General features: G+C 52.0%; 3 protein-coding genes and 3 non-coding genes across 9 annotated transcripts; 2 read left to right on the top strand and 4 right to left on the bottom strand.

Moving 5' to 3' along the window:
* Positions 1-739: 739 nt before the first annotated feature.
* Positions 740-822, bottom strand: TRNAL-CAG (transfer RNA leucine (anticodon CAG)). Its single transcript has one exon. It is a non-coding gene; the product is annotated as a tRNA-Leu (tRNA).
* A 251-nt stretch (positions 823-1,073) lies between these two features.
* Positions 1,074-1,146, top strand: TRNAK-UUU (transfer RNA lysine (anticodon UUU)). Its single transcript has one exon. It is a non-coding gene; the product is annotated as a tRNA-Lys (tRNA).
* Positions 1,147-1,800: 654 nt separating this feature from the next.
* On the bottom strand, positions 1,801-1,872 carry TRNAM-CAU (transfer RNA methionine (anticodon CAU)). The gene has a single exon. It is a non-coding gene; the product is annotated as a tRNA-Met (tRNA).
* Positions 1,873-3,501: 1,629 nt separating this feature from the next.
* On the bottom strand, positions 3,502-5,633 carry ADAT3 (adenosine deaminase tRNA specific 3). 4 transcript variants are annotated; one of them, XM_077314016.1, is made up of 2 exons: positions 5,503-5,633; positions 3,502-4,637 (listed from the first exon to the last, which is right to left on the bottom strand). In XM_077314016.1, the coding sequence occupies exons 1-2, from the start codon at positions 5,631-5,633 to the stop codon at positions 3,578-3,580; spliced, it is 1,191 nt and encodes a 396-aa protein (XP_077170131.1). In that variant the 3' UTR covers positions 3,502-3,577. The 4 variants fall into 4 exon arrangements, with proteins under 4 accessions (XP_077170131.1, XP_077170132.1, XP_077170134.1 ...); XM_077314017.1 differs by having other exon boundaries at positions 5,452-5,511; XM_077314019.1 differs by lacking the exon at positions 5,503-5,633 and adding an exon at positions 5,440-5,457.
* Positions 5,634-5,685: 52 nt separating this feature from the next.
* Positions 5,686-14,176, top strand: LOC143825736 (dnaJ homolog subfamily C member 3-like). The gene is made up of 12 exons (XM_077314015.1): positions 5,686-5,864; positions 6,504-6,614; positions 7,482-7,606; positions 8,436-8,510; positions 9,573-9,716; positions 9,973-10,154; positions 10,272-10,391; positions 11,073-11,178; positions 11,411-11,531; positions 11,738-11,870; positions 12,339-12,487; positions 12,816-14,176. The coding sequence occupies exons 1-12, from the start codon at positions 5,717-5,719 to the stop codon at positions 12,956-12,958; spliced, it is 1,557 nt and encodes a 518-aa protein (XP_077170130.1). The 5' UTR covers positions 5,686-5,716; the 3' UTR covers positions 12,959-14,176.
* Positions 14,177-15,016: 840 nt separating this feature from the next.
* CLDN15 (claudin 15) lies at positions 15,017-23,689 on the bottom strand. The gene is made up of 5 exons (XM_077314947.1): positions 23,349-23,689; positions 18,330-18,494; positions 17,646-17,727; positions 17,125-17,235; positions 15,017-16,900 (listed from the first exon to the last, which is right to left on the bottom strand). Exons 1-5 carry the CDS (start codon positions 23,563-23,565, stop codon positions 16,777-16,779), a joined length of 699 nt encoding a protein of 232 aa, XP_077171062.1. The 5' UTR covers positions 23,566-23,689; the 3' UTR covers positions 15,017-16,776.
* Positions 23,690-27,681: the final 3,992 nt, after the last annotated feature.

Genomic DNA, 27,681 nt, shown 5'->3' with positions numbered 1-27,681 from the left:
ACCGTGTTGGTCTGAAGGGCACCCTCAAGACCCACACGGTCTTATTCAAGAGAAAAGCTTTCGTTGCACGCGCACAGACTTTCTGCAACTGAACACGTGTGCATGCACACACACGGAAGCTTAGACCGCGAAGAAAACTTAGATGGTCTTCAAGGTGCCACTGGACTCGAACTCCCCCCCCCCCCCCCCGCCGTAGTGGGATTCTTTGGATCTGACCTCGCTGATTCGTGCCCCGTTTTCTCTTGAGGCTTGGCTACTGTGGCGCACTTTCCATGGGGCTGCCCTGGAAGACTACCTGAAAGTTGGCGGGGGTGGGGGAGGCAAAACCGTCAACTGCAGTTCGACCCTTTGTGTTTCCAGTTTCTGCTTCCCTCCCTTTATGGCTCAGTTTCTCTGAACGAGAGAGACGGCATCCTAGCTGTAGACTTTCAGAGGATGGAGCAGAGAAATGTTTTCAGCTAGCAAACTTTATCAGTCCACAGCGAGTTTGATGACCTCTGCAGCCGGTTTCTGGCGTGGGTTTCAATTGCTTTGTTTTACTTGCATGATGAAGCTGCCCGCTGTGGCTTCCAGAAATCTGGAAGAAAAATGGATTGTGCGTATTTTAAGAATAGGGATTTTAAATCCTAAAGACAGGACTGTGAAAATAACGAAATGCAGATCTTTAAATCGTAAATCGCTGCATTAGCCAGGCGAGAAGGACAACATATAAGTTTTTTGGAGTGTCACAAAACTAAGCTGTCAGGAGTGGGATTCGAACCCACGCCTCCAGAGGAGACTGCGACCTGAACGCAGCGCCTTAGACCGCTCGGCCATCCTGACATGCCGTAATTGTATCTCATATTTTAATTATGGTAACTGTATCTACTATAACTTTTTAAAGAGTTCAAGGAAGGAGATTCTATGTATTCAATGCCATGCGGGCCACGATCTACTGTTGCAAAGGAAATGTCAATAAATAAAATGTTGCCAAACTCAAGAAGAAGAAAGTCGACCAAGAAGTAGAGAATCGGTTCGGGCACTTCTCTGGTTTGCTCTCTACTAGGAAAATAAGGAGGGAAATTTATAGAAGAGCCCGGATAGCTCAGTCGGTAGAGCATCAGACTTTTAATCTGAGGGTCCAGGGTTCAAGTCCCTGTTCGGGCGGTTGTAATTTTTTTTTCCCCAATAAGGAAAACAAAATTGCAGGGAAGTCCAAAATAAACCATTCGTTGGTCTTAAAGTTGCTACTGGACTCTAAATTTGTTCCAACACGGCTTCTTGATTGCAACGAAATGTGCATTATTTTTCCCGAAGTCTTTTGCTGAGCGGGCGTTGCTTAAAGAACAATAGTCGAGACTCAAGGACTTTCGGTCCTTTTTCTGTGTCTCGTGCGACTCAATGCAGGCTGCCTGGTGACCCCTGACAGCAAATTTTGCATTCGCCGATTAATGCACCAAAATCGTCGCCCCCAGCTGCGCTTGATTCATTCTGCGTGGCAGACATAATTTCCCTTTTTATTTTAAATGGGGATTTCTAAATTCACAACTGTGCAGCTCCCGAGAGAAGTCAGAGCAAATTAGAAAAATCCAAGGCAGCTGCCGCCTCGCTCTTTTCCTCCCCCCAAATGTGGAGCTTTGATGTAGGCGAGGAATTGACAAAAGTGAGCTAAACGTCCAGTCTTTCCCTGGCAGGAGAGTGTTTTTCAATCCGTTTGGGAGCTGCTTTTGGATTCGTTCCGCCTGTAGCTTACTTTGAATTGCAGCGTCTTACAAAAATAATTGAAATCTCTCAAGACCGGAAAACAGGAAGAAAAAAAACTAGCAGAGGATGGTTTCGATCCATCGACCTCTGGGTTATGGGCCCAGCACGCTTCCGCTGCGCCACTCTGCTGGCTGAGTCTCAGGCTTGAATTACAAGCTTTAAAAGTGGATGTTTTGAGTACAGGGTTGCAATCATATACCTATTTTTTGAAATACTGTGGAGGGTTTTTTAAAGACATGTGTCCCGCGTTTGAAAGTCAGTTATGTGCAGCACCAATACAGCAGAGATCTTGTTTTTATGAAATGATACACTTCCATATATTTGTACCCTGCAGGTATCTGATGCTCTTCCCTTCTTAAGCCCCAGAGCCAGGGGTTTTGCTCTGTTCTCAGCCTTTTAAGAAACTCCCCTGTTTTGTCAGGGAGGCATTGGGTTAACTACTGCTAAAATATTTGTAACTGGAGGCTGTGGTTTTCCACTCCTGTCTTAGATGGCTGCAATTTGATATCAGCTCTATCAGTTTGGAATAATATGTATTATATATGTAATATGTAACAATCCTGTTTTTCCTTTTGTACCCCTCTTGTATTCCAATCTTTTTTCTTAAAATAAAAAATACATAAAGAAGAAAAATGTTAAAAACTTGCCCCATTGGAACATCTCATCTGCTCAAGAGTTCTGTAGAACTCCATCGTTTGCAAGCTGTTTGCCATTACGGTGTGGGCTCAAAATTAAAGGGATTGTGCAGCTTTGAGCTTGGAGTGCCCCTGGGCTCTTGTTTTAGGAGCAGAGACTTTGAAGGAGAACAGGCATAAGACAGCTCAGGATCTATACAGGATGGTTCTCATCTGAGCTTACCTCCTAAAGAACCGTCCTGTGTAAGTCAAAAGCTTGCACACAATATTATAAGCACCAGGTATTTCAAAACTAGTACCTTTCACCCTGGGATTCCTCGGCAAATTATTATTATTTAGATTAGATTTGTTTACCACCCTCCCACAAGCGGCTCAGGGCAGTGAACATGAATAAACACATGAATATGTACCGTATATTAAAAATTATTCTCACCCAAATTTAGCAACACTGTTATTAAAGACATTTCAAACCAGATTTCAACAAATTTCTCTAATCTGGCAGATTTCGATGCTGCCCAGTTGATCTCCTATGGGCATTTCAGCTAGGGCATTTTGGTAGAGGCCCAAAAGGAGGAAGAGCTCCATTTCACAGGCCCTATGGAACTGCACCAGCTCCAACAAGGCCTGGACCTCCAGCAGCTCATTTCACCAAGTAGAGGCCAAGACAGAGAACTTAATAACTTGCTAGACCGTGACTAGGACTGTGACTAGGCCATGGTCACTCAGCTGACTGCATGCAGAGGAGCAGAGAATCAAACCCGGGTTGCCAGATTAGAAACTGCTGCTCTTAGCCACTATACAAAGCTGGTTCTTAAACAGCAGCTGGACAGATAAGCTGATCCTGCACTGAGCAGGGGGTTGGCCTAGATGGCCTCTATGTCTCCTTCCACGATTCTATGATCAAACTTAGCTGCACGGGCTGGAGACTTCAATGGACCAATGGCCTATTTAATGGATAAAGGGCTTCTTTCAGTACAAGACAGCTTCATGAATTTGGGAGTGTGGATTCCTGTGAGAAAGGTTCTACTATTCCCTACGATTTTGCATTCGCAGCATGCACTGCAAGCCTCAGAATTCCAGGCAGCACCAATGAAATCAAGAACCACAAACACACAAGCAGTCTTAAAACTATTTAATTTTTTTTTTGTTTACAAAAAGGTAAAAATAAGCACAGGAGCATAGAAGCCCTCCACTACAAGTCACTTGGGAACCGAAAAGTGTGCCAGGTCACGGCACTGATCCTCCAGAACGCCCCGGTAAACCTCATAGCGGTGGTTCAGGTCTTTGCGGCTGTGCATGTGGTGCTCCGTCGCCAGAGCTCCATGTGGGGATGGGGCACCGTAGAAGACCCTTTCAATGCGCGAATGAACCAGCGCCATGGCACACATGGCACAAGGCTCCCGGGTTAAGTACATGTCGTAACCAGTGCAGATGTATGGCAGCCCATCGGCAACGGAGGAGGCTGGGTCCGAGCTATCATCCGACGGAAGAAAGGTGCAGCCGGGGTAGTCCTGGTAACAGTATGCCCCTCCTCCCTGGCTGCAGGCCACAAGGTCGATGCAGACCATGACAGCGTGGAGAAGCGGGTTAACGCCGTCCCTGCAGTCATGCCCAACAGCCAGGACTCTATCGGTGGCTGGGTCGACCACCACAGCCCCTACCGGCTTCATTCCACACTTAGCCCCCGCCTGTGCCGCTTGGATGGCCAATTCCATGTGGCTTTGCATGGTGGCCTTCTCTGACGGAGTGAACAGACACCCGTTCAAGGCCTGAGTGATGCGTTTGTTTTCATGGAAGGAGACCGGCCAGTGGGAAGCGGCCTCCTCATACTGGAGTCTGGTCAAGGGCGGGTGGACCGGCACCTGGGTCAAGAACGGTTCCCCCAAGCCCAACGGGTCCAGCTGGCCACCGGGGAAGAGTTCCGAGAGCGTCCGTAAGGCGTCCTCCTCGTGTCTGTCTCTTGCCAAGCACAGGATCATTTCCAGTGAGTGCGAACTGTCCCCGGAGCCACAAGCTCGGATGCGTTTCAAGTGTGGGAAGTCACCCAGTGGGTAGATTGCAGAGACCTCCTTCACTAAACGTGATGCCTCCTTCTTGTCCAGGACAGGGGCAGCGTAGACCGGCATTAACGCGACGCTCTGCGATTCCCTCTCGGAGAGAACCGGCACCACCTGCCACAGGGAAACATCTTTTGCGTTTTCCGTCTTCCGCCGTTTGCACTCCGGCTCCATCAGCATAGCTGCATGTCGGCCACACTCTCTGGAAGAATGAAGAGAATTCAAGCATAGAATGGCTGGCTGATTGAAGCAGAGCATTTCGAACATTACATGCTAACCTACGTCTATCAAGAGTTTTAGAAGCGAAGCAGGATCAGCCAGAGGTTACAGCTGGATGGGAGACCACCAAGGCAAACCAGGGGTGGCAAATATTTATTTGTTATTCCCCACTTTTCACTACCTGAAGGTGTCTCAAAGCGATCTACAATCATCTTGCCTTCCTCTCTCCACGACAGGCATTTTGTGAGGCAGGTGGGGCTGAGAGAGCTCTGAGAGAACTGTGACAAAATAAAGGACCCCCAGCTGGCTGCATGTGTCTCAGAGGGGCTTCCTTTCCTCTACCCACAACAGGCACCCTGTAAGGCAGGTGGGGGTGAGAGAGCTCCGAGAGAACTGTATACAGCCTGAGCTCACTCAGCAGACCTCATGTGAGGGTGGCTGAGAGAGCTCAAAGAGAACTGTGAGAAAACTGACTACATGTGTCTCAGAGGGGCTTACAATCGCCTTCCCTTCTTCTCCCCATGACAGACACCCTGTGAGGTAGCTGGGGCTGAGAGAGCTCAAAAAGAACTGTAATGTGCCCAAAGTCCCCTAGCTGGCTGCCTGGAGAAGAGGAGTGGACCAATTCCCGCCCACTCCCGAAATCTCCCGGTATTTCCCAACACAGAGCTGGCAACCCCAATCCGTTGCCACTTCGGAAGTTCTGCAGCCCCCGCCGGGAGATTGGCAACCTTCCCAGGACTCCGCCTCCTCCCATTGCCACCCGCACCGGGAGCCTCCTTCACCCCCGTACTCGCCTCCCGCGTCCTCGCTGGACCCCGTGACCTCCGCTGTCGCCGATTGGCTACCTGGAGCGCGAGAAGGCGGGAGCGGATTGGCCAATGGCCGTCACGGCCCTTTCGGTCTTCTCCGTCATTGGCCGGAGAAAGAAGGCCGGCGGCCTGCGCACCACCGACAGGGTGATTCCCAGAGCGGCCATTCCTCGGGCGCCGAGCGGGGCGGAAGTCGCTTGCCGCGACGAGGAAGCGGAGGCGGAAGTGAGTTGTTTCCGGGAGTTGGGACATGGAGTCCGGGCCAGTGCCGGTGTGGCGCGGCCTGGGGCTGCTGGGGAGGGGCGCGGAGGGCCCCTCGCTCGGGCCCGGCGGCTGCGAGAGGAGGCTGCTGTGGGTGGCGTCCTTGCTGTGCGTCTTGCTGGACTTGCAGTTGCCAGGTAACCATGGGGACGGGGAGGGGGTCGCTCGTTCCCCCCGCCCTTAGCAACGGCGCTCTGGCCGGCCCCGCCCCGGTTGCTATTGGCCTGCTGTGGCCACGCCTCTCCGCGCCGGCTTCGGGCGGGGTCCTGGGTTGTAAGACTCCGCCCACTTTCAAAACCACGCCTCCTGTGATGTCCTCTGGACCAGGGGTAGTCAACCTGTGGTCCTCCAGATGTTCATGGACTACAGATCCCATGAGCCCCTCCCAGCAAACGGTGGCAGGGGCTCCTGGAATAAAACCCTATTGATCTAAAGGGTGCCCCTGGACTCAGTCTTTGTTCTGCCGCTTCAGGCCATCAGGGTCACCCACCTGATTTTATGTACAATTAGCAAGTCAATTTCAAGGCCAGCCAAGTGGACAGTGGAGAAAAGGGGGCTGCTTGCGAGAGCAGAAGTGGCCACTAAACTTGGCTCCAGAGCTGATTGAGCAATTGACGTGCCACTTTTGGCTGAGCCTTTCAGAAAGCTGAAGGCAAAATAGTCAAGAGCCTGCATTCTGGCACCAAGGACTGGCTTGGATGTTCAGTGTCCGTCTCCAGATCCTGTTTATTTCCCAATTTCCAGCTCATTTCTTTTGGCTGTTCTCTGCCTTTCAGGCCTGCTGGCGGCCGGACAAGCTGAAATCGAGAACCATCTGGAAATGGGTCGGAAGCTCTTGGCGGCCGGGCAGCTGGCAGAGGCCCTGTCTCACTACCACTCCGCAGTGGGTAAGTAGCCAACCCACCTGACGGCGGCCCTTGAGGGAAAGGTACTCTCGAGTGATCCTCAAAGCGGCCAGTCCTTCAGATACATTGCTCGGCCTTCGTATTAGTGATGTGGCCTTGCAGCATTTCTTCTATATGAGTCACTGGAAGTTTTTGGAGAAACACCATGAAATGGCTGAGCCACAGTTACAGAAAGAATTTACAGGTTTCCCAGTAAGGGTCAAAGGCAGGCCTGGAAATTCAATCCCTCGACTAGTCATCTCTAGAGAATAAGATTTGCTTCCGGGTGACAAGGCAGGGAAGGGTCACTCAGGAGCACAAGGGAGGAGGGGAACAAGAATATACAGTGCCCTGTGTCCAATCCCTAGTCTCTCCAGTGAAGGGAATTCACACAGCAGCTGATGGGGAAGAAAATCTTTCTTTCCCTGAAACCCTGGAGAGTTGCTAGATGGACCAATGGCCTGACTAGTTATAAGGAAGTTGTATGTAAACTAGAAAAGGAGTGGTTCTCTCCTGTGTTTTCTCAGGGCCACAATTTGCAAACAGGAACATCCATTGGCTGATAGCTGATAGTTTAACCTTGCCTAAGAGGCAAGGAAGTATCCCAGTTCTCGTAATTGCCGTATGTGCTTGATATGTTTCAGCCCTGAGGAGGAAAGATGCATCAACAAACCTCTGAATTCCAGTGCTGTGAGTCAGCACTGTCTCCTGTCCTGTTGTTGGCCCTCCAGAGTTGGCCAGCATGTGAGACAGGATGCTGGATTCGATAGACCACTATTCTGGTCTGGCAGGGCTCATCTCTGGTTCTCCTGTTCATCTTCCTCTCTTTCTTCTTTTGTTTTCTTCCATGCCTCCACCTGCCCTCCCCAGAAATTGATCCCAAGAACTACCTTACGTACTACAAACGGGCAACCATCTATCTGGCAATGGGCAAATTCAAATCAGCACTGCCGGACCTCTCCAAGGCAATTGAACTCAAGCCGGATTTCCTGGCTGTAAGTCTGTCCTCTCCCCCCTCCCCCCTTCAGATGTGCATAAATCACTACGGTTCTTTTGTATGAGAAGAAAAACAGCTGGGGTTTTTGCCCTGCTAATCCCTACCCAAAGTGGATCACAAACATTTTCCCCTTCCTCTCCCCCACAGCAACCTAGCGAGGGGGATTGGGCTGAGAGAGCTCTGACAGAACTGCCCTGGGGTCTGTGACTAGCCCAAGGTCAACCAGTTGGCTGCATGAGGAGGAGTAGGGAATCAAACTGGTTCTAATGATTAGAGTCTGCCGCTCATTAACCACTATACCACGTTGGCTCTTGAGAATCAGGAAGAGGTATAGGTGATTATTCTGGAGGAGGTATAGGGGATAATATCAAAGCACCCACTCCCAGTTTGCACGCCAGCCTTCTCAGGGGACGTAAACAGTTTTGTCTGATCCAGAAGTCATGAGTCTGTCCTTCACAGTTAAAAGTATTTTGTGTGATTCCTTGGTCCTCCACATGCAGCCAGCTGGGTGAGGTTGAGCTGGTCACATTTCTCTTAGAGCTCTCCTTGGAAATCAGTTCTCTCAGAGCTCTCTCATCCCCACCTACCTCGCAGGGTGTCCATGGTGGGGAGAGGAAGGGAGTGGAGCCCACAAGTCACTTTGGAGTCCTTTTCGGGAGCAAAAAGCAAAGCATGAAAAACCCAGCGCTCTACTCCTTCCCTTTGCACATGAGCAAAGTGTCAGATCGGCTTCCCATCCCCAAACAGGAAGCGGCTGCTGGCCGCTTCCAAGCCCACCTTTGCATTGTGCTTAACCTCAAGCTCCTGTCCTTCTCCGCCTCCGCCAGGCACGGCTGCAGCGCGGCAACATCCTCTTGAAACAAGGCAGCACACAGGAGGCCAAGCGCGACTTTGAGGCTGTGGTAAGCAACACGCTGAAATTAACCTCGGGCCCGAGCTTCTGAGGAGGGAAGGTGTTGTGGCGTGGCCTGGTCTCGGAAGCTCGGCAGGGCCGGGGCTTGGATGGGAGACCACCAAGGAAGGTTCTGCAGTGGGAGGCCTCGTTTCCCTTTGCTCCTTGGTGCCAGCAGCCCTCCAGGAAAGCTTAAGAACCGCCCAATAGGTTAGTCGAAAAACTAATACGAGTCCCAGTGACAGGAAAAAGGCAACTTGCTTTCCCTTCAATTATTTCCTGGAACAAAAGAGATCAACGGTTTTGACGCGGGGGGTAAATTGTTCTTTCCCCTGTCGCCGGCTCGAACCCCCACGGCTGCGTGTCATTAATAAAGAATCCGACTCTGCACTTCAGACTCTGGTTCCGTAACTTCCTCGTGTTTGTGTCACCACACTGGCAGCTTAGCAGATGTTGTCACTAGATAACTGGCAAAGAATAACATTCAATATTCAAACTGCTGCAGTTCCCGCATTTGCCTCCTGCTTTCCCCCAACAAGCTGAGGATAACCTGCGCAGTTCTCCCTCATCAACTACGTGGAGAACGGTACCGGCTAAGGAGCAGGAAAAAAATGTCCACAGCCTGAGTAATTCAGCAGTGGGATGGGCTGCCTCAGGAGGTGGGGAGCTCCCCCTCACTGGCCGTCTTCAAGCAGCAGCTGGATGGATCCTTCTCCTGGATGCTTGAGGCTGATCCTACATTGAGCAGGGGGTGGGACTGGATGGCCTGCATGGCCCCTTCCCACTCTCTGGCTCTGCGATCTCCTTTCAACAACCTTGTGAGAAGTTAGGCAGAAACTCAAAGAGTAACTTGAGCCAGGTCACCCAGTGAGCCTCGTGGCTGATGGGGGAATCGAATTTCCCATCCAAGTACTAACCAAGGCCAATCCTGCTTAGCTTTTGAGAGCCAACAAGATCGGACTCACCTTGTCCACCCAGGCCAAGGCAAATTCAAGATACGCTTAAACAGTGGGAAGGGGCCCTGCCCCTGTTTGTAAGGCCAATCTGGTCATTGTTCTCTCAATTTCCTCAGCTCAAGAGCAATCCCGATAACACGGAGGCCCAAAGCCAACTTGCGAGAGTCAGCGAACTGGAGTTCTCCATGGAAGAGGCCAGGACAGCCTTTGAGAGGAGAAACTACCTAGGAGCCGTCAGTATTCTGGATCGAGCCATTGAGGTATTTTTGGCCTACAGCTTTCTGGCCTGGAGGGGGGAGAGTTACTCTCGGGTTCCAGTGATCTGGCTCCAAATTTGCACTTAATCGGGGACTGATCGTGACCCTGGAACGCGTCCCTCTGGGAAGAGTCTAGCCCTATTCCCACCCCCCTGGCTGCTCTTAACCACACTGGCCAAATCTGCTGGGCGGTCTTTGCCCTCTCCCCCACGCATCTAGCCATTCCAGGCTCACCCACCCCCGTTCCGCTTTGCTTCAGATTTCTCCCTGGGACCCAGAAGCCAAGGAGCTGCGCTCCGAATGCCACTTGCTCCTCGGGGACTACCACAAGGCCATCCTGGATCTGAAGCCCACCACCAAGCTGCGCAACGACAACCGTGGGGCTTTCCTGAAGCTGAGCAAGCTCTACTACAACCTGGGGGAGCACGAGGAGTCCTTGAAGTGAGCGGCTGCCGTGGACACCGGCCAAGAGCTGGAGGGAGCGGGGCAGGCAGTCTCCAGACACACAGAGCTCACCACTCCCCCCCCCCACCCCCGGTCTGGTTTCTTTTTCCGCAGCCAAGTGCGGGAGTGCCTGAAGCTGGACCAGGACGACAAAGCCTGCCTTTCCCACTACAAGCAAGTGAAGAAGCTCTCCAAACAGCTGGAAGCAGCCGAAGAGCACGTCAAAGCTCAGAGGTGTGGTAGACCCATCAGGGCCTTCTCTTTGCCTTCTGGGGTTCTTGTCTGCCAGGAGGAAGCTGCGGGGTAGGCGGGCAACTAACAGGGCTGTTTATAACTGGGGTCAGATATACAAGAGCCAGCATGGTGCTGTGGTTAAGCTGCAGAGCCTTGCTAAATCAGGCCGGTGCTCCAGGTAACCTAGCTTCCCATCTCAGACGCCAGCCAACCAGTTCCTCTGGAGGGCCAAGAACGGGGCACAGAGGCTGAGGCCTTTCCCTGATGTTGCCTCTTGACTCTGGTATTCAGGATCTGACCGCCTCTGGACATGGAGGTTCTCTTTGGTCATCTTGGCTAGCAGTTTAATGGCGTGAGTCCAAATTCAAGTACTGTGTGTGTGTGGGGGGGGGGGATTTCTTGGCTTTCCATACCTGTAATCTTTCCCACGTGGTTCACTCCCAGTCTTTTTCTTCCTCTGTGGGAACATAAGAATTCTGAATTCTAAACCTTGCCCCTCCCCTGCACTAGGATGGAGTTGTTGCACAGTACTCCGTTGTCCTTCTTTAACTGACAGACCACAAAATCAAGCCCACCGGAGTCCTCAGACTGCTTGTTCGTTTGTTCTCTCCCTCTCTCTCCCTATGCCTAGCCCTTCCCCCACACCCAAATGCTGAGGCTTCTGTGTCACTCCCAAAACAGGTATGAAGAAGCCATTGAGAAGTACAAAGCAGCAGTCAAAACAGAGCCCAATGTGGCGATCTACACCACCAAGGCAAAAGGACACATCTGCCACTGTTTAACCAAGGTAGGAACATAAGAGAAACCACGTTCCCTGTTTCTCCTGCTCTGCCACCAGCTCTCCCTTTGTCCGCCACCATGTGTCTCAGCCTCAGCTCCTGCCTGTAAAAATTACGGCTTGCTGATACATAAGGGTCAGAGGCTGTCTGGTGAACCAGCAGCCGGAGACATGAAGTCCGTGCCTTTTTTGAGAACCCAGTGGCACAGCGTCACTCGTCCTTCTCCCTCTCCCACCACAGAGCAAACGGCCCCGCGAAGCCATCGACGTCTGCACAGAGGCCCACCACCTCGACCCCAGGAACGTCTTCATCCTGCGGGACAGAGCCGAGGCGTACATCTTGAACGAGGAGTTCGAGAAAGGTAGGAGGGGGCGGGGCCTGAGAGAGAAAGGCTATTCCAAGTTAGTGACCACAACCTGCAGTTTGGCTGAGGCCACCGAAAGAAGGGCCCAGCGACCTTTTCAACAAGGGTAGCTGGAAGTATTTTGCCCTGCCCTTGACAAAACAACGCAGGAAAGTGATGTGTTTTGGGGGAACGGAATCTGACGCCCTCTGCCTCGTTTGTAGCTGTTGAGGATTATCAAGAAGCCAAAGAGTTTGATGGGGAGAACGAAGAACTGAAGGAAGGGCTGGAGAGGGCCCAGAAACTGCTAAAGCAATCCAAAAAAAGAGACTATTACAAGATCCTGGGGATCCGAAGGTACGTCTGCTGCTTTCGAAGCTCCCTTGCGGCCTGAGATGGGGGTGTTATCCAGGTTACCAGAGGCTTTTTAAATTTTATTCTCCCCTTTTCTCCTTTTACCCCCTAAGCTGCTCCCAACAACTACCCTGTGAGGTAGCCTAGGCTAAGAGATGTAGCAAGGATCCCAAGGTCCGTAGCAGAGTGGGGATTCGAACCCGGGTCTTCCAGCTCCTACTCTGAAACTCTAGCCTCTACACCACAACATCCACTAGTTTTGTTTTCCGTGTCACCCAAGCGCTGCTCGTGAAAGAGTGAATGATGGTTTGGGTAACGGCTGGCAGGGACTCATAGGAATTGTAATCCATGGATATCCGGACAGCCACCCCGGCCTAAAGCATCTCGCAAAAACAGAGTTGGTTGGAAAACCTCGCTACAGTTTTCTCTTGAACTCCCTTCTTTTCACCGTCTTTCTTTTCCGCACTCCAGGAATGCCAACAAGCAGGAAATCATCAAGGCCTACCGGAAACTGGCTCAGCAGTGGCATCCCGACAACTTCCAGTCGGAAGACGAGAAAAAGGAGGCAGAGAAAAAATTCATTGACATCGCGGCAGCAAAAGAAGTCCTGACAGACCCAGGTATAAAATCCCTGTGTTGCATTCATGGGATTCCTTTTTTAAAAAAAACAACAATGCAATGACATCTGGAAACTTGCACACCTTGAGGGCCAAAGCTGGCTGCCTGGCCTCAGTTCTGCTGTCCATAAGGGGTAACAGAGACCTGTGAAGCCTCAGCCCCACCTGTTTCACAGGTGCTTGTGGGGAGAGGAAGGGCAAGGTGGTCATGAGCTGCTTAGAGACTCCTTCGGGTTGTGAAAAGCGGGGTGTTAAAAAAAAAAACAGCTCTTCTCCTTTCTTGCCTCACCTGCCTCCTCGCCCACAAAGCTTCATTTCTCTCGATTTCCAGAAATGCGGCAGAAATTCGACTCCGGAGAAGACCCTCTGGACCCGGAGAACCAGCAGGGGGGGGCCGGGCACCAGCACCACTGGCCGTTTGAGTTCAACCCGTTCGGCTCCGGGAACTTCCATTTCAAGTTTCACTTCAACTAACTGGGCCGAGCCCGGCAGGCGAAACCGTGGCTGGCGAATGGACGCACAACCCCCTCTGGCTTAGCTTCACCGAGACTGCTGGAGCATCTGCTTCTCTGCCAGGAATCAGCCTTCAACCACGGGGAGGGTGAGGTTGGGGGGCGCTTCCCTGCCGTAGTCAAAACATCTCTCTTCCCAACGACCGGGTGCTCTTGGGCAAGAGGGCCGAAGAAAAGACTGTGACTAGGTATCTGGCACCGTGGGCCAGGGCCAGCGAGACGCCCCGTGCATGCAGAGCCCCATGGCATCCTTACCGTTGGTGGTGAACCTCAAAAAGATAAAAGCTCATTAACTTGGTTGGGTCATGATTTTCTGGCACCTGGGCTGGGTTGTGCAAATTTTCACGGCAGGGAAGCACAGTTCTCTTCCGCCAATAATATATTCAAAACACTCCACCGGTAGCTGAGCTTTGTAAGCTCTTCTTGACTGTCTTGGTTTGGAGATACCCCTTTAAAAAAAACACAGAATCCACGGGAAAAGTGTGCCATTTAATGTTCTTACATCCCCCTGGAAGAAATTCCGCACAGGGCGATGAGACGGATAAGGTAATCTCTGCGGCGAGTGAGGTTAAGGAGGCCGCGTTGAACCCAAAAAACTACGTCCTCTTCCGTTAACAAGGCCTCCGTTGTTGCTTTTCTTTTGGGGTGGCTGTCCTGGGACCGTGGTCTTCGTCTGGAAGAAGCATCCTTTGTTTTCCCAGGGGCAGGGCGCGGAAGTTACCACCGCCCATTTTGCTGGCATGCCTTGTCCAGCGGTTAAAAAAATGGTTATCACAACAGGGGAAGACTCCGGTATTACATACTGACTTTGCCCCCTTCAAAATCCTTGGGCTGTCAATAGGAAAACTTCCGGGAGGGGGCTTAATTCCCTCCCTTTCCCTTCTGGCCGGATTGTTTCCGCCATGACTGCTTCACACGTGACCTTGCAGCAGAGTGGGAACCCCCTCGGTTAGCCTTTATTTTTGACTTTTCTGGGGAGTTTCTTTTTCTTCTCCCTTCCCCACTAGGAATGGAGGGGGAGGCACCATCCGTTCTTCACCCGCCCCACCCCACTATACAGCGGTTAAAACCCGCTCTGTTCTAATTATCCTCCCAGCGATGGAGAAAGAAACGTAACCGAGGGCCGTTCCCTCCACCTTTACCGAAAGTGTCAAGATTAAACGTTTGTATTGCAAAGCAAGCTTGCCATCTTGTCTTCCTTTGCCGGATGTACCTGGCTCAGGTGAGGCTCTGATGCATAGCAAATAATTTGTACGTGGAATACAGAAGAGAATTGGGCCTGTAGAAGATCATTCCATCAATTTGGGAGCAAACCGGGTACGTGGCTGGCCGACATGTAGAAGAGTGGGGAATCAAGCCTCTCTTCTTCCATCAAGCCTCTCCAGGCTTGGAAGCCACCTTTAGGCTCAAGCCAGGAACCCCCCTAATTTCTTCTTGTGTACATCTTCATTTCTTGCTTCTCTTTGTGGACTTCTGTGTCCGTGCAGACTTCTAATCTGGCATGCCGGGTTCGATTCTGCACTCCCCCACATGCAACCAGCTGGGTGACCTTGGGCTAGTCACGGCACTGATAAAACTGTTCTGACCGGGCAGTGATATCAGGGCTCTCTCAGCCTCACCCACCCCACAGGGTGTCTGTTGTGGGGAGAGGAAAGGGAAGGCGACTGTAAGCCACTTTGAGCCTCCTTCGGGTAGGGCAAAGCGGCATATAAGAACCAACTCTTCTTCTTCTTCTCCCCTGCCATTTTTTCCCTCTCTCTTGCCAGATTTCCTCCGGTACGAGTCATGTGGTTTTGCTGCGTGATCTCCCTTCCTCAACCCCATCCTGGGACGTGTCGCCGTCAAGAGTAGCAGCCTGTAATACGGAGAATCGGGCTTGATTCCCCACTCTTCTACATGTCGGCCAGCCACGTACCCGGTTTGCTCCCAAATTGAGTCACACACTGACGTTCCAAGGCGATACACGCAAATATTTCGGGGTCCATACAAAACACTGAAAATGCAAGGAAAAGCCAACAGATTTTATTTATATTTTTATTTATTTTGATGATTTTCAGACCGCCCTCCCAGCAAGCCAGCTCAGCGGGGTATAGCGGTTAAAGAGCAGCAACCTCTAATCTGGGGAACAGGGTTTGATTTCCCCCACTTCTGCACCACATGCAGCCAGCTGGGTGACCTGGGGCCAGCCCTAGCTCTTTACAGCTGTTCTCTCAGAGCTCTCTCAGCCCCTCTTGCCTCACAGGGTGCCTCTCACGGGGTGAGGAATTGGAAAGTTCGTCAGCCACTTTGGGACTCCTTCAGGTAGTGAAGGGTGGAGTATAAAATAACCCAGCTCTTTTTGGCCCGGAGGGGGGGTCACCTTCCCCCGTGTGCCCCTCATAAGTCAAAATCACCTTCTCTTTGAGGCTGTCCAGTTGCTCCAGCGGCCAGGCGTTGGATGGAGGCCAAAGCCTGCCCTGTCCCTAAGCTGAGTGCCTTTCAATAGGCACTCGCCCCAAGGAGGAAAGTTGCTACTGAACTTTCTGTACACATCCAGGATGAAGTGCTGAAAGAAAGCTCCTTCTGGGCCATTGTCAGGAGTGGAGAGTCCCTTTCAGGCTAAGTGTTTATGAGCAGAGCCCTTGAAGAGGTTTTTGAGGATGGCCGCAAGATCTCGGGGATGGGGAGTTGGCCGCAGGCTGCAATTGGATTGCCTTCTTCTAGCAACCAGGAACTCATAATGCTATCCCCAATCTTCTGAATAGGGTCAGAAGCAAAGCCCCCTGTGAACCCAGCCCCCTCAGGGCTACACCCAAGGGGATCGCCTACACCCTGAGAAGGCACCCTGGAGTTAAATATATTTACATTAAGGGACTCTGCCACAACCCAGGTCACACCGTCGGGATTGGGGTTTGCTCCCTAAGGGACAAAGGTGGTCCACACCCCAACAGTATCTCTGACCCTTCCGTTTCTCCTTGCAGCTGGTTTTCATTTTCCGCCCGGGCTTTTCGTGTGCCTCAAAAGCAGCTTCTCTCAATGCTGCAGTCTTCATTGGCAATTTTTTCTGCTACTCTTGCTCCTAATGTGGACGGGCTTCCTTGAGTAGCAAGACACCCCCCACACACACAAACACACACATGCTGCTGTCCCCTGTTCCACTTCCCCCATTCCCACTGGTTGCCCTACATGTTCCTCTGATACCTCCGCAGCCAGAGAAAGAGAAGTGGAGACACCGGTCCACCTCAGACAAATTAGTATTATATACATTCGCTCCCCCCTTTGTTTACACTGGGCTCCCCCCTTTTGACACCCCTGGTCCTGCTCCTGGGTGGGTGGGTGGGACTTGAGTTGCGCTCTGCCCCTGAGCCGGGCCTTTCTGCATGACTCGCGTCTTCCAAAAGTTTGACAGCCCCACTGGTCTGGTGAATCTGGGCTCTCACAGTCTCTGCAAACCTCCGGAATCTGGACAAAGGGTTCTAGATCGGAACGTGAGCCAGAACTGTTGCCCCTCTCCTTTCTCGGATGACCAGATGACACCACGGAGAAACCCAAAGGTCCGTGCAGGAGAGAACAGAGAGCCAGCTCAATAAATAACCGGGTTTGACGCAGCATCTCGCAGGGCCGCACATGATGCAGAAACGTGGTTTCCGTGGCTCCATCCAGTGTCCATCATCCGCAGGGCTCCGGAAAACGTCCAAAGGGAGGGCAGAAAGAAGGTGAGTCACCTTCAAACCTTCCAGGTTCTGGTCCTTGAGAAAAGTCTCAGAAAGTGTCCTTTGGGGATCACCCCGCGGCACAGTCCTAAACGTAGGCGTTCTTGCCGTACTTCCCGACACTGCTGGCGTTAGACTCTACCCGGGGGCGGGCGGGTGTCGTGTTTGCGGCCGACATGGCACTCTTGGTGCCCTTGTACGGATAGTTGTAGCTGTCGAGAGAGAAAAAGTGGAGAGAGGGAGGAGCCGGGGTTAGCTGTGGGTCGGTTTCCAAGGAATACCCACCGAGATTAAGCATGTTTCAGGGTGATATAGCCTCTCACCCTTGCTGGGCAGCTTCGTTGCCTCCTCTACAGGCCAGGCAGGCCACCATCTCTTCTACTCCAGCAGGCCTCACGCAACGCCCCTGCCACCACCACCCAAAATCCTGCCTCACCTTTTCTCCGGTGAAGAGTGAGCCCGACACGAGCTGAACAAGAAGCCCCCTCCGATGATGGTCAGCAGCGATGCGCTCCAGCCCAGGTAGAGGGCCGGTCCGATTTCGTACCTGTGCAAACCAAGAAAGCGTGTCAGCGCTGGCTGGCACCTGGAAATCTTCTGAAATTACAACTGATCACCAGCTACAAAGTTAGTTTTCCTACTGTAGCTGAGCACTGCGTTCAAATTCTGAGCATCGCGGATTGGACCTAAGCCCATTTATGGGCATATGAAATATTGCACATCTCGATGATTGGTCCATGTGGCCTTTTAAGATTATTTATTTCCGCTTAGTCCCCGGGTGAACACCGGAGTGTACGGTGACGGTCTGCTCTTAAACAAGATGTAAAGTGCTACGGACAGATACTAAGCCATGAAAACGGCATTGAAGAGCTAATCCCCCCTCTCCCTCAGTTTTGACATTTCCCTTTCTCTCTCCCCCCCTCTCCATCAGCTGCCCCCCCCCCATGACAGACTTACTTGGTGCCAACAAAGAGGGGGTTGAAGAAGTCTCGGGTGATGTTGAAGGCGTACCAAGACACCGTCACCATCCCGCAGATACCTGAGCAGGCAAGGGAAGGAGGAGGATGAAAGTGAATCAGGGCAGGAAGTCATGTTTGGGGCGCAATGTTCACCTGAGAACTAAAAGAGTAATGACTTCGGCTAGCTGAGGCAAGCAACTGGACATCCCAGTCATCACCACTAGGGGGAGACAAAGTCTTCTTGGGAGGCGGCCAATGGGAGCGCTGCGTGGCCAAAAGTAAAGGGTGAACCGCCTCCCCGTCACTCCATGAAAAAAGTTATCCCTCGAAATTATTTTGCGGTAACGGCTGCAAACAATGCAGTTTTGCTTTTCTCTGCTTCGCACTGAAAGTGCTCATCCAGGTTCGTGAATGCAGGCGATAGGGCTGAGCTTGAAAGGGATTGGGGTACACAATGATGCCGAAAGAGGGGTATCTCTGTCTTTTGGCATTTTGAGGAGGCACCGCTGCCAGTGGAATGGAAGCACTCAGGAAGTCAAGAAACCCAGGATCACAGGGGCTGCTCCATAAAAGGAGAAAGGGCCAAGGGGAAAAGGGGGGAAGGACAGCAGCAACTGGTTTCGTGCAGACCTAAAAGACAGCAACCCTCTTGCCCGGAGGGGTCCCCCTTCGCCCTACTTACCAGCCAAGACAAACAGGCAACCGCCAGTGGCAGCTAGTTTTGCCTTCACGTTGGAGCTCTCCTCGGCTATTTTGGTGCACTTCATCCCCACCATGGCGCAGAGGATGCCGAAGAAGCCGAGCACCAGGGCTGTGATCATGAGCGCTCGAGACGCCTGCAGGTAGGCTGGAGAGGAGAAAGGAGAGCTGTAGTTGCAGGTTGTCTCCAGACAAAAGAGATGAGTTCCCCCCGGAGAAAAAGGCTGCCCTGGAGGATGGGCGCCATAGCATTATCCTGTTTCCTTTCGGGTCTCCCTTCCAAGTATTAAAAAGGCAGATCCTGTTTAGCTTCCGAGATCTGGTGAGGTCAGGCCTGCCTGTGGCATCTGTGACAAGGTATCCGTGGTCCAATTCTACATTTTTGAGTTGCTTTTGTAATAAAAGTGGTGAAACAAGACATCTGTCCTTACCAAAGTGGCTATTTTATTTCTTTACCCGATTGGTGTACTTAGCTACTTTAGCCAGCTCCCAAATAAATCTTTTTACTGTTGTTTAATGGAGGTGGCCGTGCTGTTCGGACCAGTTATCCATAATAACAGGAATCTTAATCTGGGGATTATCAGGTAAAGTGGGAATGCAGCTTCAGAATGTTCTCCCTGACTAAGGGGCGCAGAGTCGGATTTGAACTCGGATCTCCAGAGCACCAGTGGAATGCTCTATGCACTGCACCACCCTGTCGCTCGCCAGGACACAGGCTCCTTCCTCAGGAGGCCATCTCAGGTTCTGTGCACACCTGAAACTGATGTATATCTGGGCAAGCATTCAGCACCCGGTGAGATCTAAATCCTTTTCCATCCATTTTCTGCTTCAGTTCCATCTCTTTGTGGAAGGAAGAAAGCCCCATTGTGCTGGAGGGGGGCGCGGCAATAAAATAAACACGGAAGGAGCAAGTGACTGGTTTTGCCATGCCTCCCCGGGTGTCCCCTGGCAGCCCTCTTTCGCCCCGGCACTGCTGGGGGGGGGGGAGTCCAGCTTCGATCCTCCCCTGTTATCATAAGCCAGCGTGAGAGCCAGCATGGTGCCCTGGTGAAAGAGTGGCAGACTCTAATCTGGAGAACTGGGTCAGATTCCCCCTTCCTCTACCACGCGCACGTCCCAGTTCTCTCAGAGCTGTTTTCTCAGAGCAGTTCTCTCAGAGCTCTCTCAGCCCCACCTACTTCGCAAAGTGTCTGCTGTGGGGAGAGGAATTCTCAGCCCAATCACATGTCTCTCTCCTCCCCGAAAGCTTCTCCACTGGAACCCTCCCCCTGGGAGCGGAGAGGGATCTGTAGATCCTGCCCTTGGCCTGTCTGTCTCCCTGGGAGGTATACACCTGTTTGGCTCCTTTTACATCCAGCGGAACCCTTCTGCAAACAGAAAACCAGGATGCCGACTGGCACCCCCCAGTCTTTGACCTTTCGGGACTGGTATCTCCGCCAGAACGTTGTTTGCATGGCTGCCTCACCAAGGCCTTGGCACCTGGCCCCATAACAAGGGAGAGGTGAGAAAAGCTCACCCCCCAGAATACCAAAATAAACAGGGTCCCTGCCTTTACATCCCTTTGTTAACCTCCCGCTGTTCTCTCTGCAGGTAGGGATTCAGGGCAGGGTAGAGCACCGTCCCCCCTCCTCCCTTTTCCCATGAAAACCACCACCCTGCAAGGTAGGCGAGGTGTTTGGGACAGTCTGAAGGCCCCTCAATGGCCCCTCAGTCTGCCACTGTTTTCACTGCACTGCACCAGAGGACCCTTAAAAGGTGACCGAAATAGCCTTCCAGCAGAAGTACCCATGGACTGTAGTCCATTCCTCCCGAGGGTATAGGAGGATCCTCGCTTTCAAGTAGGAAGCGCAGAAAGAAATAAAGAGCACAGCCCAGGGGCCATGAAATGTACAAAGTCTTCTGTGAAATGGAACGGCCCAAAATGCAGGTACAGCCTCTGACCCGACCACTTTGAAATTGCAGGAGAAGGATCCTCTGCACATGCTCCAGAACTCTGTGTTATCATATCATGTGGTCTGATCCAGGTACAGGAAATAGGCTGGACAGACCAGGGCTCAAACCTGTCTTGAACGAAACTCAAATGCCCCTTAATGACAGGATCAGACCAGCATTTAAACAGTGCTCTGTAGAATTCCTTGACTGTAGAAATTCAACAGGTAAAGCTATCCTTATTACAATACTGTCCATGCTGGGTGAAGCTTCACCTGTTGGATGTCTGACTGTTAAATTGGTGGGTATCAACCACCGAAAGATGTTGCTTGCTCCAGCCTTTATTGACCCTTTGCCACAGACATTTTTCTCAGGAGAGAGAAGAGTTAGCCGTAGTTATTGCAGAAGATTAACTCTGCACATGCTCAGGGGAGTTCTATCAAGATTTTGCTCAGTTATCTCAATCATGACCTGCAAGGACAGCACCTGACTCATGATGTAAATTAAGACGGCGGAAGGGGGTGGAAACTTTTTGCACAAAACAGAAAGAACAGTTGATTTGTGGGTTTGGGGATTAAGTGGGGAGGTTAAGATAACAGAACAAGGAGAGCTTTTCTTTTTTCTTTTGCAATTACAGAGTGAGTGATGTTTGTAATTTTACCTATATTTGTCATAGAGAAAACTGGAGAGTCTCTTCTTTAAATTTCTTTATTTTTTTTCTTTTAGCCCTGCATAGATCTTCTGTTTCTATTTTATGTTTTTTTTCCTTTGTTTTCCAATTGTTTTTTTTTTAATGAAGCTTATAAAAAATAGAATAACTTATACAGTCTGGCATGATACCACCATCTGGGGTCGCCACCTCCGTGTTGGGAAAGACCTGGAGAATTTGAGGATGGAGCCAGGAGTCGGCAGGATTTAGGGCAAGGGGAGACCTCACTGGAGCATAATGCCACGGAGTCCCCCCCTCCAAAGTAGCCATTTCCCAGGGGAATTTTGGCTGGGGATGGGCTGCAAAACCAGGAGATCTCCAGGTCCCACCTGGAGGTTGGCATCCCTACCACCACCCCTCACATCAGTCACAGGGAATGCTGATTTGACACATTTCCCTAGCCAAAAAATTGTTCCTTAATCCACCAAGGAGAATTGGCCATTTAACTTACAAGGAAATTTCCCTACGGGTCACTGCCCAGAAGAGCAAGCTGAGCCAATATCTGGCAAAAGAAAAAGAATGTTTTTTTTTTTAATAGCCCACTTATCACAACCCGAAGGAGTCCCAAAATGGCTGACAAACACCTTCCTCTCCCCTCAACAGACACCCTGGGAGGTAGGCAGGGCCAAGAGAGCTCTGAAAGAACTGCTTTGCCAGAACAGCTCTAAGAGAACTGTGACTGGCCTAAGGTCGCCCAGCTGGCTGCATTTGGAGAAAGGAATCAAGGCCAGCTCTCCAGATTAGAGTCTGCTGCTCTTGACCACCACACTAGACTGGCTTTCTCTCCACCATGCTGGCTCTCCCAATAATAACCAGGGTCCTGTCTCCAGCTGCCTCTCCCCCAGCCTGCCAGTTTTTTTTGGGGGGGGTGAGGGGGAGTCAAACAACGAGCTGGTGCCCTTGGAGCCAGTGGCCGCTGGGAGAGCTGGGTTTTATTTCCCAGCTGGGTGACCCTGGGGCAGTCCCAGTTCTCTCAGAGCTCTCTCAGCTTCACCTGCCTCACAGAGCAACTCTGGTGGGGAGAGGAGGGGAAAGGCATTTGTATGCTGCTTTGAGGCTCATCCGAGTAGTGAAAAGCGGGGTGTAAAAACCAGCTCTTCTTCTTGACGGTTTCTTGGCTCCAGGGAGGCCGTCCCGACGTCCCCGAGCCTACAAAGCTCAGCTCTGAACACACACAAAGGAGGCCGACCTTTCCATCAGCAGCCACCCGCCTGGAATAACACAATTTCACCCAACCTTGTCGATCTCGGAAGCTAAGCAGAGTTTGGATGGGAGGCCACAAAGTAAATCTCCCCCCTCCTCCCCCCCCCCCCCCTTCTACGCGAAGGTGGACAACGTCTGCTACACCCGGGGAGCAAAAAAGCATTTAGAAGGGAAAGACGGCCAGGGCCGCTGGGCGGGGGAACCGGCACAGCACCTGCAAACACCGGGCATGTAGAGAAGAGACGGGCACCTCGGAAGCAAACGGGGCCTGAAATGAGGGAGACGGAGGAGTCCGAGGCACGGGATCGCAACCGGTGCCCCTCTGAACTTTGCACAGCAGCCCATCTGGGGGCCGAGACGGTTTCCTTTGGGCAGGAGCCACCGGGGTGGGGGTTTACTCTGGGGCAGGTGCCCACTCTACAAGGCCCCACGTCAAAGACCAGGTGAGGGGAGAGCTGCGTGGGGCAGGGCTGGCTCTTTCCTCTCCCGCGCCCCCCTTTGCCCCACTTCAAGGACAGCTCATGCGAGGTCCGTGGCCTCGGAAGCCACGCCGGGTGGGGACCACCGAGAAAGGCTCTGCAGAGAGAGGCCAGGGAAAACCACCTCCGTTTCTCGCACGCCCCGAAAGTCCACTGGGTTACATAGCATCGCCACGCATCTGGCAATAATGAACGCACACGCACCCCGTCGAGGGGAAACCACCAAGGAAGGCGCTGCAGGTGGGGGGGGGGGGAGAGAAATCACCTCTGCTTCTGCCTTGAAAACCCCTTGCTGGGGTCGCCCAGAGGTCCTAACGGGTCTTTGGCACGGCCAGGATCGCTCGGAACCAACGCGTTCCGCCCCCGATGGGCCGTCGAAGGGGACCCTGGATGCCCGGGAACCCACCGAGGCCGGCTCTGCAGGGGAAACGGCCCTTTTGCTCTTCTTGGCGGGACGGGACGGGCGTGCGGAGGAGCCTTCAGAAAAGCACAGGTGCGTCCCGGGGACCCCGTCGGGGCCGTTTCCTTAGCCTCGGGAGAGGGGGGGGGGGGTCTTTCCTTTGGGGATTCACCCACACAAGACACACCGAGAGACACACACGGAGGTCCCCGCCCGACGGGGGCAGGGGTGCGGAAGGCGCTGCTCGAGGGGGCGGGCGGGCGGGTGGGGGAAGCGCCTTACCCGGCAACTCCAGCAAGGACTGGAACTCCCAGCAGTTATAGACGCCGGTGGAGTCGGTGGCGCAGCTCTGCCAGAGGTTCTCGAAGAGGGTGGACGTGGTGATGACGTTGCCCGCGACGGTGGAGACCCTCCAGTAGCTGTTGAAGAGGGTCACGGCCAGCAGCGCCCACCCGACGGTGGCCAGGAAGAAGCCGACGGCCTCCAGCAGCAGGGACATGGCGACGGGGCGGCGCACGTGGGGACAGAGACCTGGCGCGACGGGGCGGGCGAGAGAGCGGGAGTCGCGAGGATCGAGGTGCTGCCCGGAGCTGCCGGCGGAGCCGTCTAAGGCGCTTCTGATTCCGGGCCCGGCAGGTACAGGTGGAGGCGGACCCCCCTTCGGTGACGTCAGGAAGGGGGGCCGAAGTCCACCCTCCAACTAACGGGAAAGGGAAAGAGGAGGAGGAGGAGGAGAGGGCGAGAGGGCAGGAGGGGCCGGAGCCAGGAGGGGGTAGGGAGAGGAGAGAGGAAGGGAGGATTTGCACCCACAGGCTGGTAAGGAGGGGGAGAGCTCAGGCGATGGTCTGTGCGCTTTGCGGGGGTGGGGAGGGGGGTTGGTGGAGCCTCCCGGCGGGGCCTGAAAATCTCCCGGAATGACGACGGATCCCCTCGGAGGAAGAGATCAGTTAGCGGAGAGGAAAATGACAGCTCTGGAAGGCGTGGGCGGGATGGTCTGCTGATCTTGCTCCCCAACCCCCCCCCCAAAAAAAATCTGGCAAACCTCTGGCAAACCTACTTGTGTTGGGAGAATCGAGGTATGAAGCGGAGAAGACGAGCTGGTTTTGTAACCCACCCACACACACACACACACACACTTTCGACGACCCGAAGGAGTCCCAAGGAGCTTACAAGCACCTTTCTCTCCCTCTCCCTGCAACAGATGCCCTGGGAGGGAGGTGGGGGTGGAGAGAACTGCTCTGAAAGAACAGCTCTGAGAGAACTGTCACTGTCCCAAGGTCACCCAGCTGATTGCATGGGGAGGGGTGGAGGAACCAAACCCGCTTCTCCAGATTAGAGGCTGCCGTTCTTAACCACAACCCCACATTGGGGAGAACAGGACAGGTGCAGGGTGTGTGTGTATTGGAATGATTTTTAGGCTGATTTTAGATTATTTCTCCAACACTATTTAAACATTTAATATTTAGATTATTTCTCCAGCAGTAAAAAGGAAGGAAGGAAGGAAGGAAGGAAGGAAGGAAGGAAGGAAGGAAGGAAGGAAGGAAGGAAGGAAGGAAGGAAGGAAGGAAGGAAGAAAGAAAGAAAGAAAGAAAGAAAGAAAGAAAGAAAGAAAGAAAGAAAGAAAGAAAGAAAGAAAGAAAGAAAGAAAGAAAGAAAGAAAGAAAGAAAGAAAGAAAGGAAGGAAGGAAGGAAGGAAGGAAGGAAGGAAGGAAGGAAGGAAGGAAGGAAGGAAGGAAGGAAGGAAGGAAGAAAGGAAGAAAGGAAGAAAGGAAGAAAGGAAGAAAGAAAGAAAGAAAGAAAGAAAGAAAGAAAGAAAGAAAGAATTTCCATCATAGGGAGAATACAGCAGTTGCTACAGTCTCTTTCATCAAAGTCACTGAAAGTGAGCCCAGATTAGGCCTTGGATGAAGTAGCTGCTTTGGAATTTGCCACCCCATCTCCCTTCTCGCTGGGTGGGTGGAAATGTTGGGCCCCGTGTCCGCAGAACGGCCAGGCCACATGCTGGGTGACCGGAGCGGCAAGTGTATCTTTTGTATCTGCCGCAGAACCAGGTTCCCAGATATGCAGCCATCTGTTTCCGAGCGCACGTGTTCCGTCCTGGCCAGGGCTCCGTGTTTGCTTTCGATCCCTGGAGGATTTCGCAGCTTGCCACATGATTTATTCCTGACATATCTTTTTTCCTCCAAATAAAACCGGCTTCCGAAGTTTAACTGTTTGGAGCCAGGGCGGGGCCATCAAACATGTTTTCCATGCCCAAATCCCTTGTCCTAACGTCCAGCATGGGCCTGATTTGGACGGTCCAGGCTAGCCTGTAAGTCAGCCGTGACTTGGCAGCACATCCCACCCCTAAATCTCTGCTCTCTGGGGTCCCTTTGAAGCATCGCAGCCTCTCCTTCTGTGGAAGGGCCTCAAGACACCGAAATCTCAGGCTTGGCTTCAAGCCGGTTTCCCACTCAATCTCGTCCCGCTGTCCTCCTTGCTTTGACCCTCCTCCCAGGTAGCTTTAGCTAGTTCTGCTCATGACTCCCGTGTACCCTTTTCAGTGGTCTAAACCAGGCCTCTCCCCTCCTCTTGTCCCGTCTGGGAAAGAACTCTCCACCACCATCCCCGATTCCAAACAAGTTTCGTCTCCAGTCTCCCTTTCAAAGCCGCATTCTTGTCCGCTGACAAAGTGGACTTTAGCAGAGCAGGTACAAAGTATTCTTTTCAAGCTGCAGAAGGCTCTCCCCGCCATCTCTCTCTTCTGCCAGAGCTGGGTGTGAGTCAGACCACCACGTCACGGGTTCGGGAAGGAATACCCTTGGCCTCCTGCAACACCAATGGCCAGAACGCTGGACCAACCCTTGTGCCAGGTCAGCATCTTCCTCGCCCGACTGCCCATAGAGGCCCATGGGTACACTGGCCAAAGAATTGGCCCTGGGCGTTCAGACCCAGCTCTGGCACTGGGACTAGACAGCCGGCACACCGGCTGAAAAGAATACTTTGAACCCGGTCTGCTAAAGTCATGGCACCCAAACCCTAGAACTTGCTTCCCAAGGAGATTTGTCTGTCCTCCTTCTGTTGCTGTCTTCCGCCAGCAGAATGTGGCACAGAAACAGTTTCGTCTCCAGTGTTGGTTTCAAAGCCGCAGTTCTTGTTTCATCCGCGATTCCCTTCTGTGATCCCCCCTTTCCTGACAGATGCTTTATCTTTACATTTTAATGTCTCTGTCTGCATTAGAACCGTTTGTTGATTTCTTCTAAAATTGGGGTGGTTGCTTTTGATGGTTTTAAAAAGCAGGTTGTTTTTTTTTAACCACGCCTGTTTTAAATCGCCTTGGGGGGTTGTTCAGAAGGCAAAAGTGGGATATACGATTTTGTAAATAAGCAAATAAATATGTTCACCTTAAGAGCTTTTTTTGCCATCCCGCTTTTTATTACTTGAAGGAGTCTCAAAGCGGCTTACGATCCCTTGCCTTGCCTCTCCCCGCAACAGACACCCTTTGAGGTAGGTGGAGCTGAGAAAGCTCTGAGAGAACTGTGACTAGCTCAAAGTCACCCAGCAGGCCTCATGTGCCTCAAAGCAGTTTACAATGACCTTCCCTTCCTCCCAAAAACTAGCACCCTGTGAGGTTGGTGGGGCTGAGAGAACTCTGGGAGAACTGTGACTGGCCACAGCTGGCTGCATGCGGAAGAGTGGGGAATCAAACTCAGTTCTCCAGATTAAAGTCGACTGCTCTTAACAACGCTATGCTGGCTTCTTACAGTTATCCCTCAGGATTCCTGGCAAAGAGGAATCAATCAAGGCTGTGTGAAGGAGCAGAAAATAAATGATTGAAATTCCACTTTGATTATATAAATGCTCAAGGCATCGAAAAGGACAGTTACTCTCTCAGCCTCGCCTACCTCACAGGGTTGTTGTGAAAACAGAGGGAAGATTAATGGGTGCTGCTTTAGGGCCCCAGTGGGGCGGGAAGTGGGGTAGAAAGCATATTTTTCTGCACACCTGGTGTGTTTGGAAGGAACCTTTCCATCCCCTAAAGATTAGACATACGCAAACACAGGATATTTAACTGCTTTTTTATCCTGATGTGCCAAATTCAAGTTGCGCCAATAAAAAACACATTCTTTCCCTCAGGGCAGATAAACATCTTCATTGCCCAGTGTGCTTTTTATTTATTTATTTGAGGGTTTTTTTGCCTTTATCAAGCAGGCTTTTAAGTTCAGCGTGGAACTTGGGTTTCCGGGAAAGATTCCTACCTTGGTCTATCCATACGAGTCTTATCCCTAAACCTAGATCCCTGGGGAGGGGGGAATTCTCGACAGGGAAAAGCCGAGGCACAGGCGTAACAGGTCTCAAAGAGTGTCTTTGAAAGCCCTCAAACAGCAGCCAAGGAGGATGGTGGCAGAAATAGCCTGAAGGAAGAAACCTGGGAAGAGGAATAAATAAAGAAGATAAATGGAGCATCAATGGGACACTGTATGAAATTTCAGAGTGTCCTTTCACTGCCAAACAATTTTATGGCCGTTATTTACGATGAGCTTCTGTGAGAAAAAAGGAGGGAAGGAAACATCCTTAATGAATGGCAAATATTGTAAGAACTTAATGAACACAGTAAAGCAAACAGAGGAAATCT

Source organism: Paroedura picta, chromosome 16, assembly GCF_049243985.1.
Source record: "Paroedura picta isolate Pp20150507F chromosome 16, Ppicta_v3.0, whole genome shotgun sequence".
NCBI classification, from domain to species: Eukaryota; Metazoa; Chordata; class Lepidosauria; order Squamata; family Gekkonidae; genus Paroedura; species Paroedura picta.
Note: the sequence above shows the minus strand (reverse complement) of the source record. Positions and strands in the feature narration are given on the sequence as shown.

What these genes read in the sequence shown, in the direction of transcription:
- ADAT3 (XM_077314016.1), bottom strand. Translation starts at nt 5,633, where the DNA reads ATGGCCGCTCTGGGAATCACCCTGTCGGTGGTGCGCAGGCCGCCGGCC. An exon ending in CCCGCCTTCTCGCGCTCCAG is followed by an intron (nt 4,638 to 5,502) that starts GTAGCCAATCGG and finishes TCATTCTTCCAG; the next exon opens with AGAGTGTGGCCGACATGCAG.
- LOC143825736 (XM_077314015.1), top strand. Translation starts at nt 5,717, where the DNA reads ATGGAGTCCGGGCCAGTGCCGGTGTGGCGCGGCCTGGGGCTGCTGGGG. An exon ending in GCTGGACTTGCAGTTGCCAG is followed by an intron (nt 5,865 to 6,503) that starts GTAACCATGGGG and finishes TCTGCCTTTCAG; the next exon opens with GCCTGCTGGCGGCCGGACAA. An exon ending in AAGATCCTGGGGATCCGAAG is followed by an intron (nt 11,871 to 12,338) that starts GTACGTCTGCTG and finishes TCCGCACTCCAG; the next exon opens with GAATGCCAACAAGCAGGAAA.
- CLDN15 (XM_077314947.1), bottom strand. Translation starts at nt 23,565, where the DNA reads ATGTCCCTGCTGCTGGAGGCCGTCGGCTTCTTCCTGGCCACCGTCGGG. An exon ending in GTCCTTGCTGGAGTTGCCGG is followed by an intron (nt 18,495 to 23,348) that starts GTAAGGCGCTTC and finishes TCTCCTCTCCAG; the next exon opens with CCTACCTGCAGGCGTCTCGA. An exon ending in TTGCCTGTTTGTCTTGGCTG is followed by an intron (nt 17,728 to 18,329) that starts GTAAGTAGGGCG and finishes TTGCCTGCTCAG; the next exon opens with GTATCTGCGGGATGGTGACG.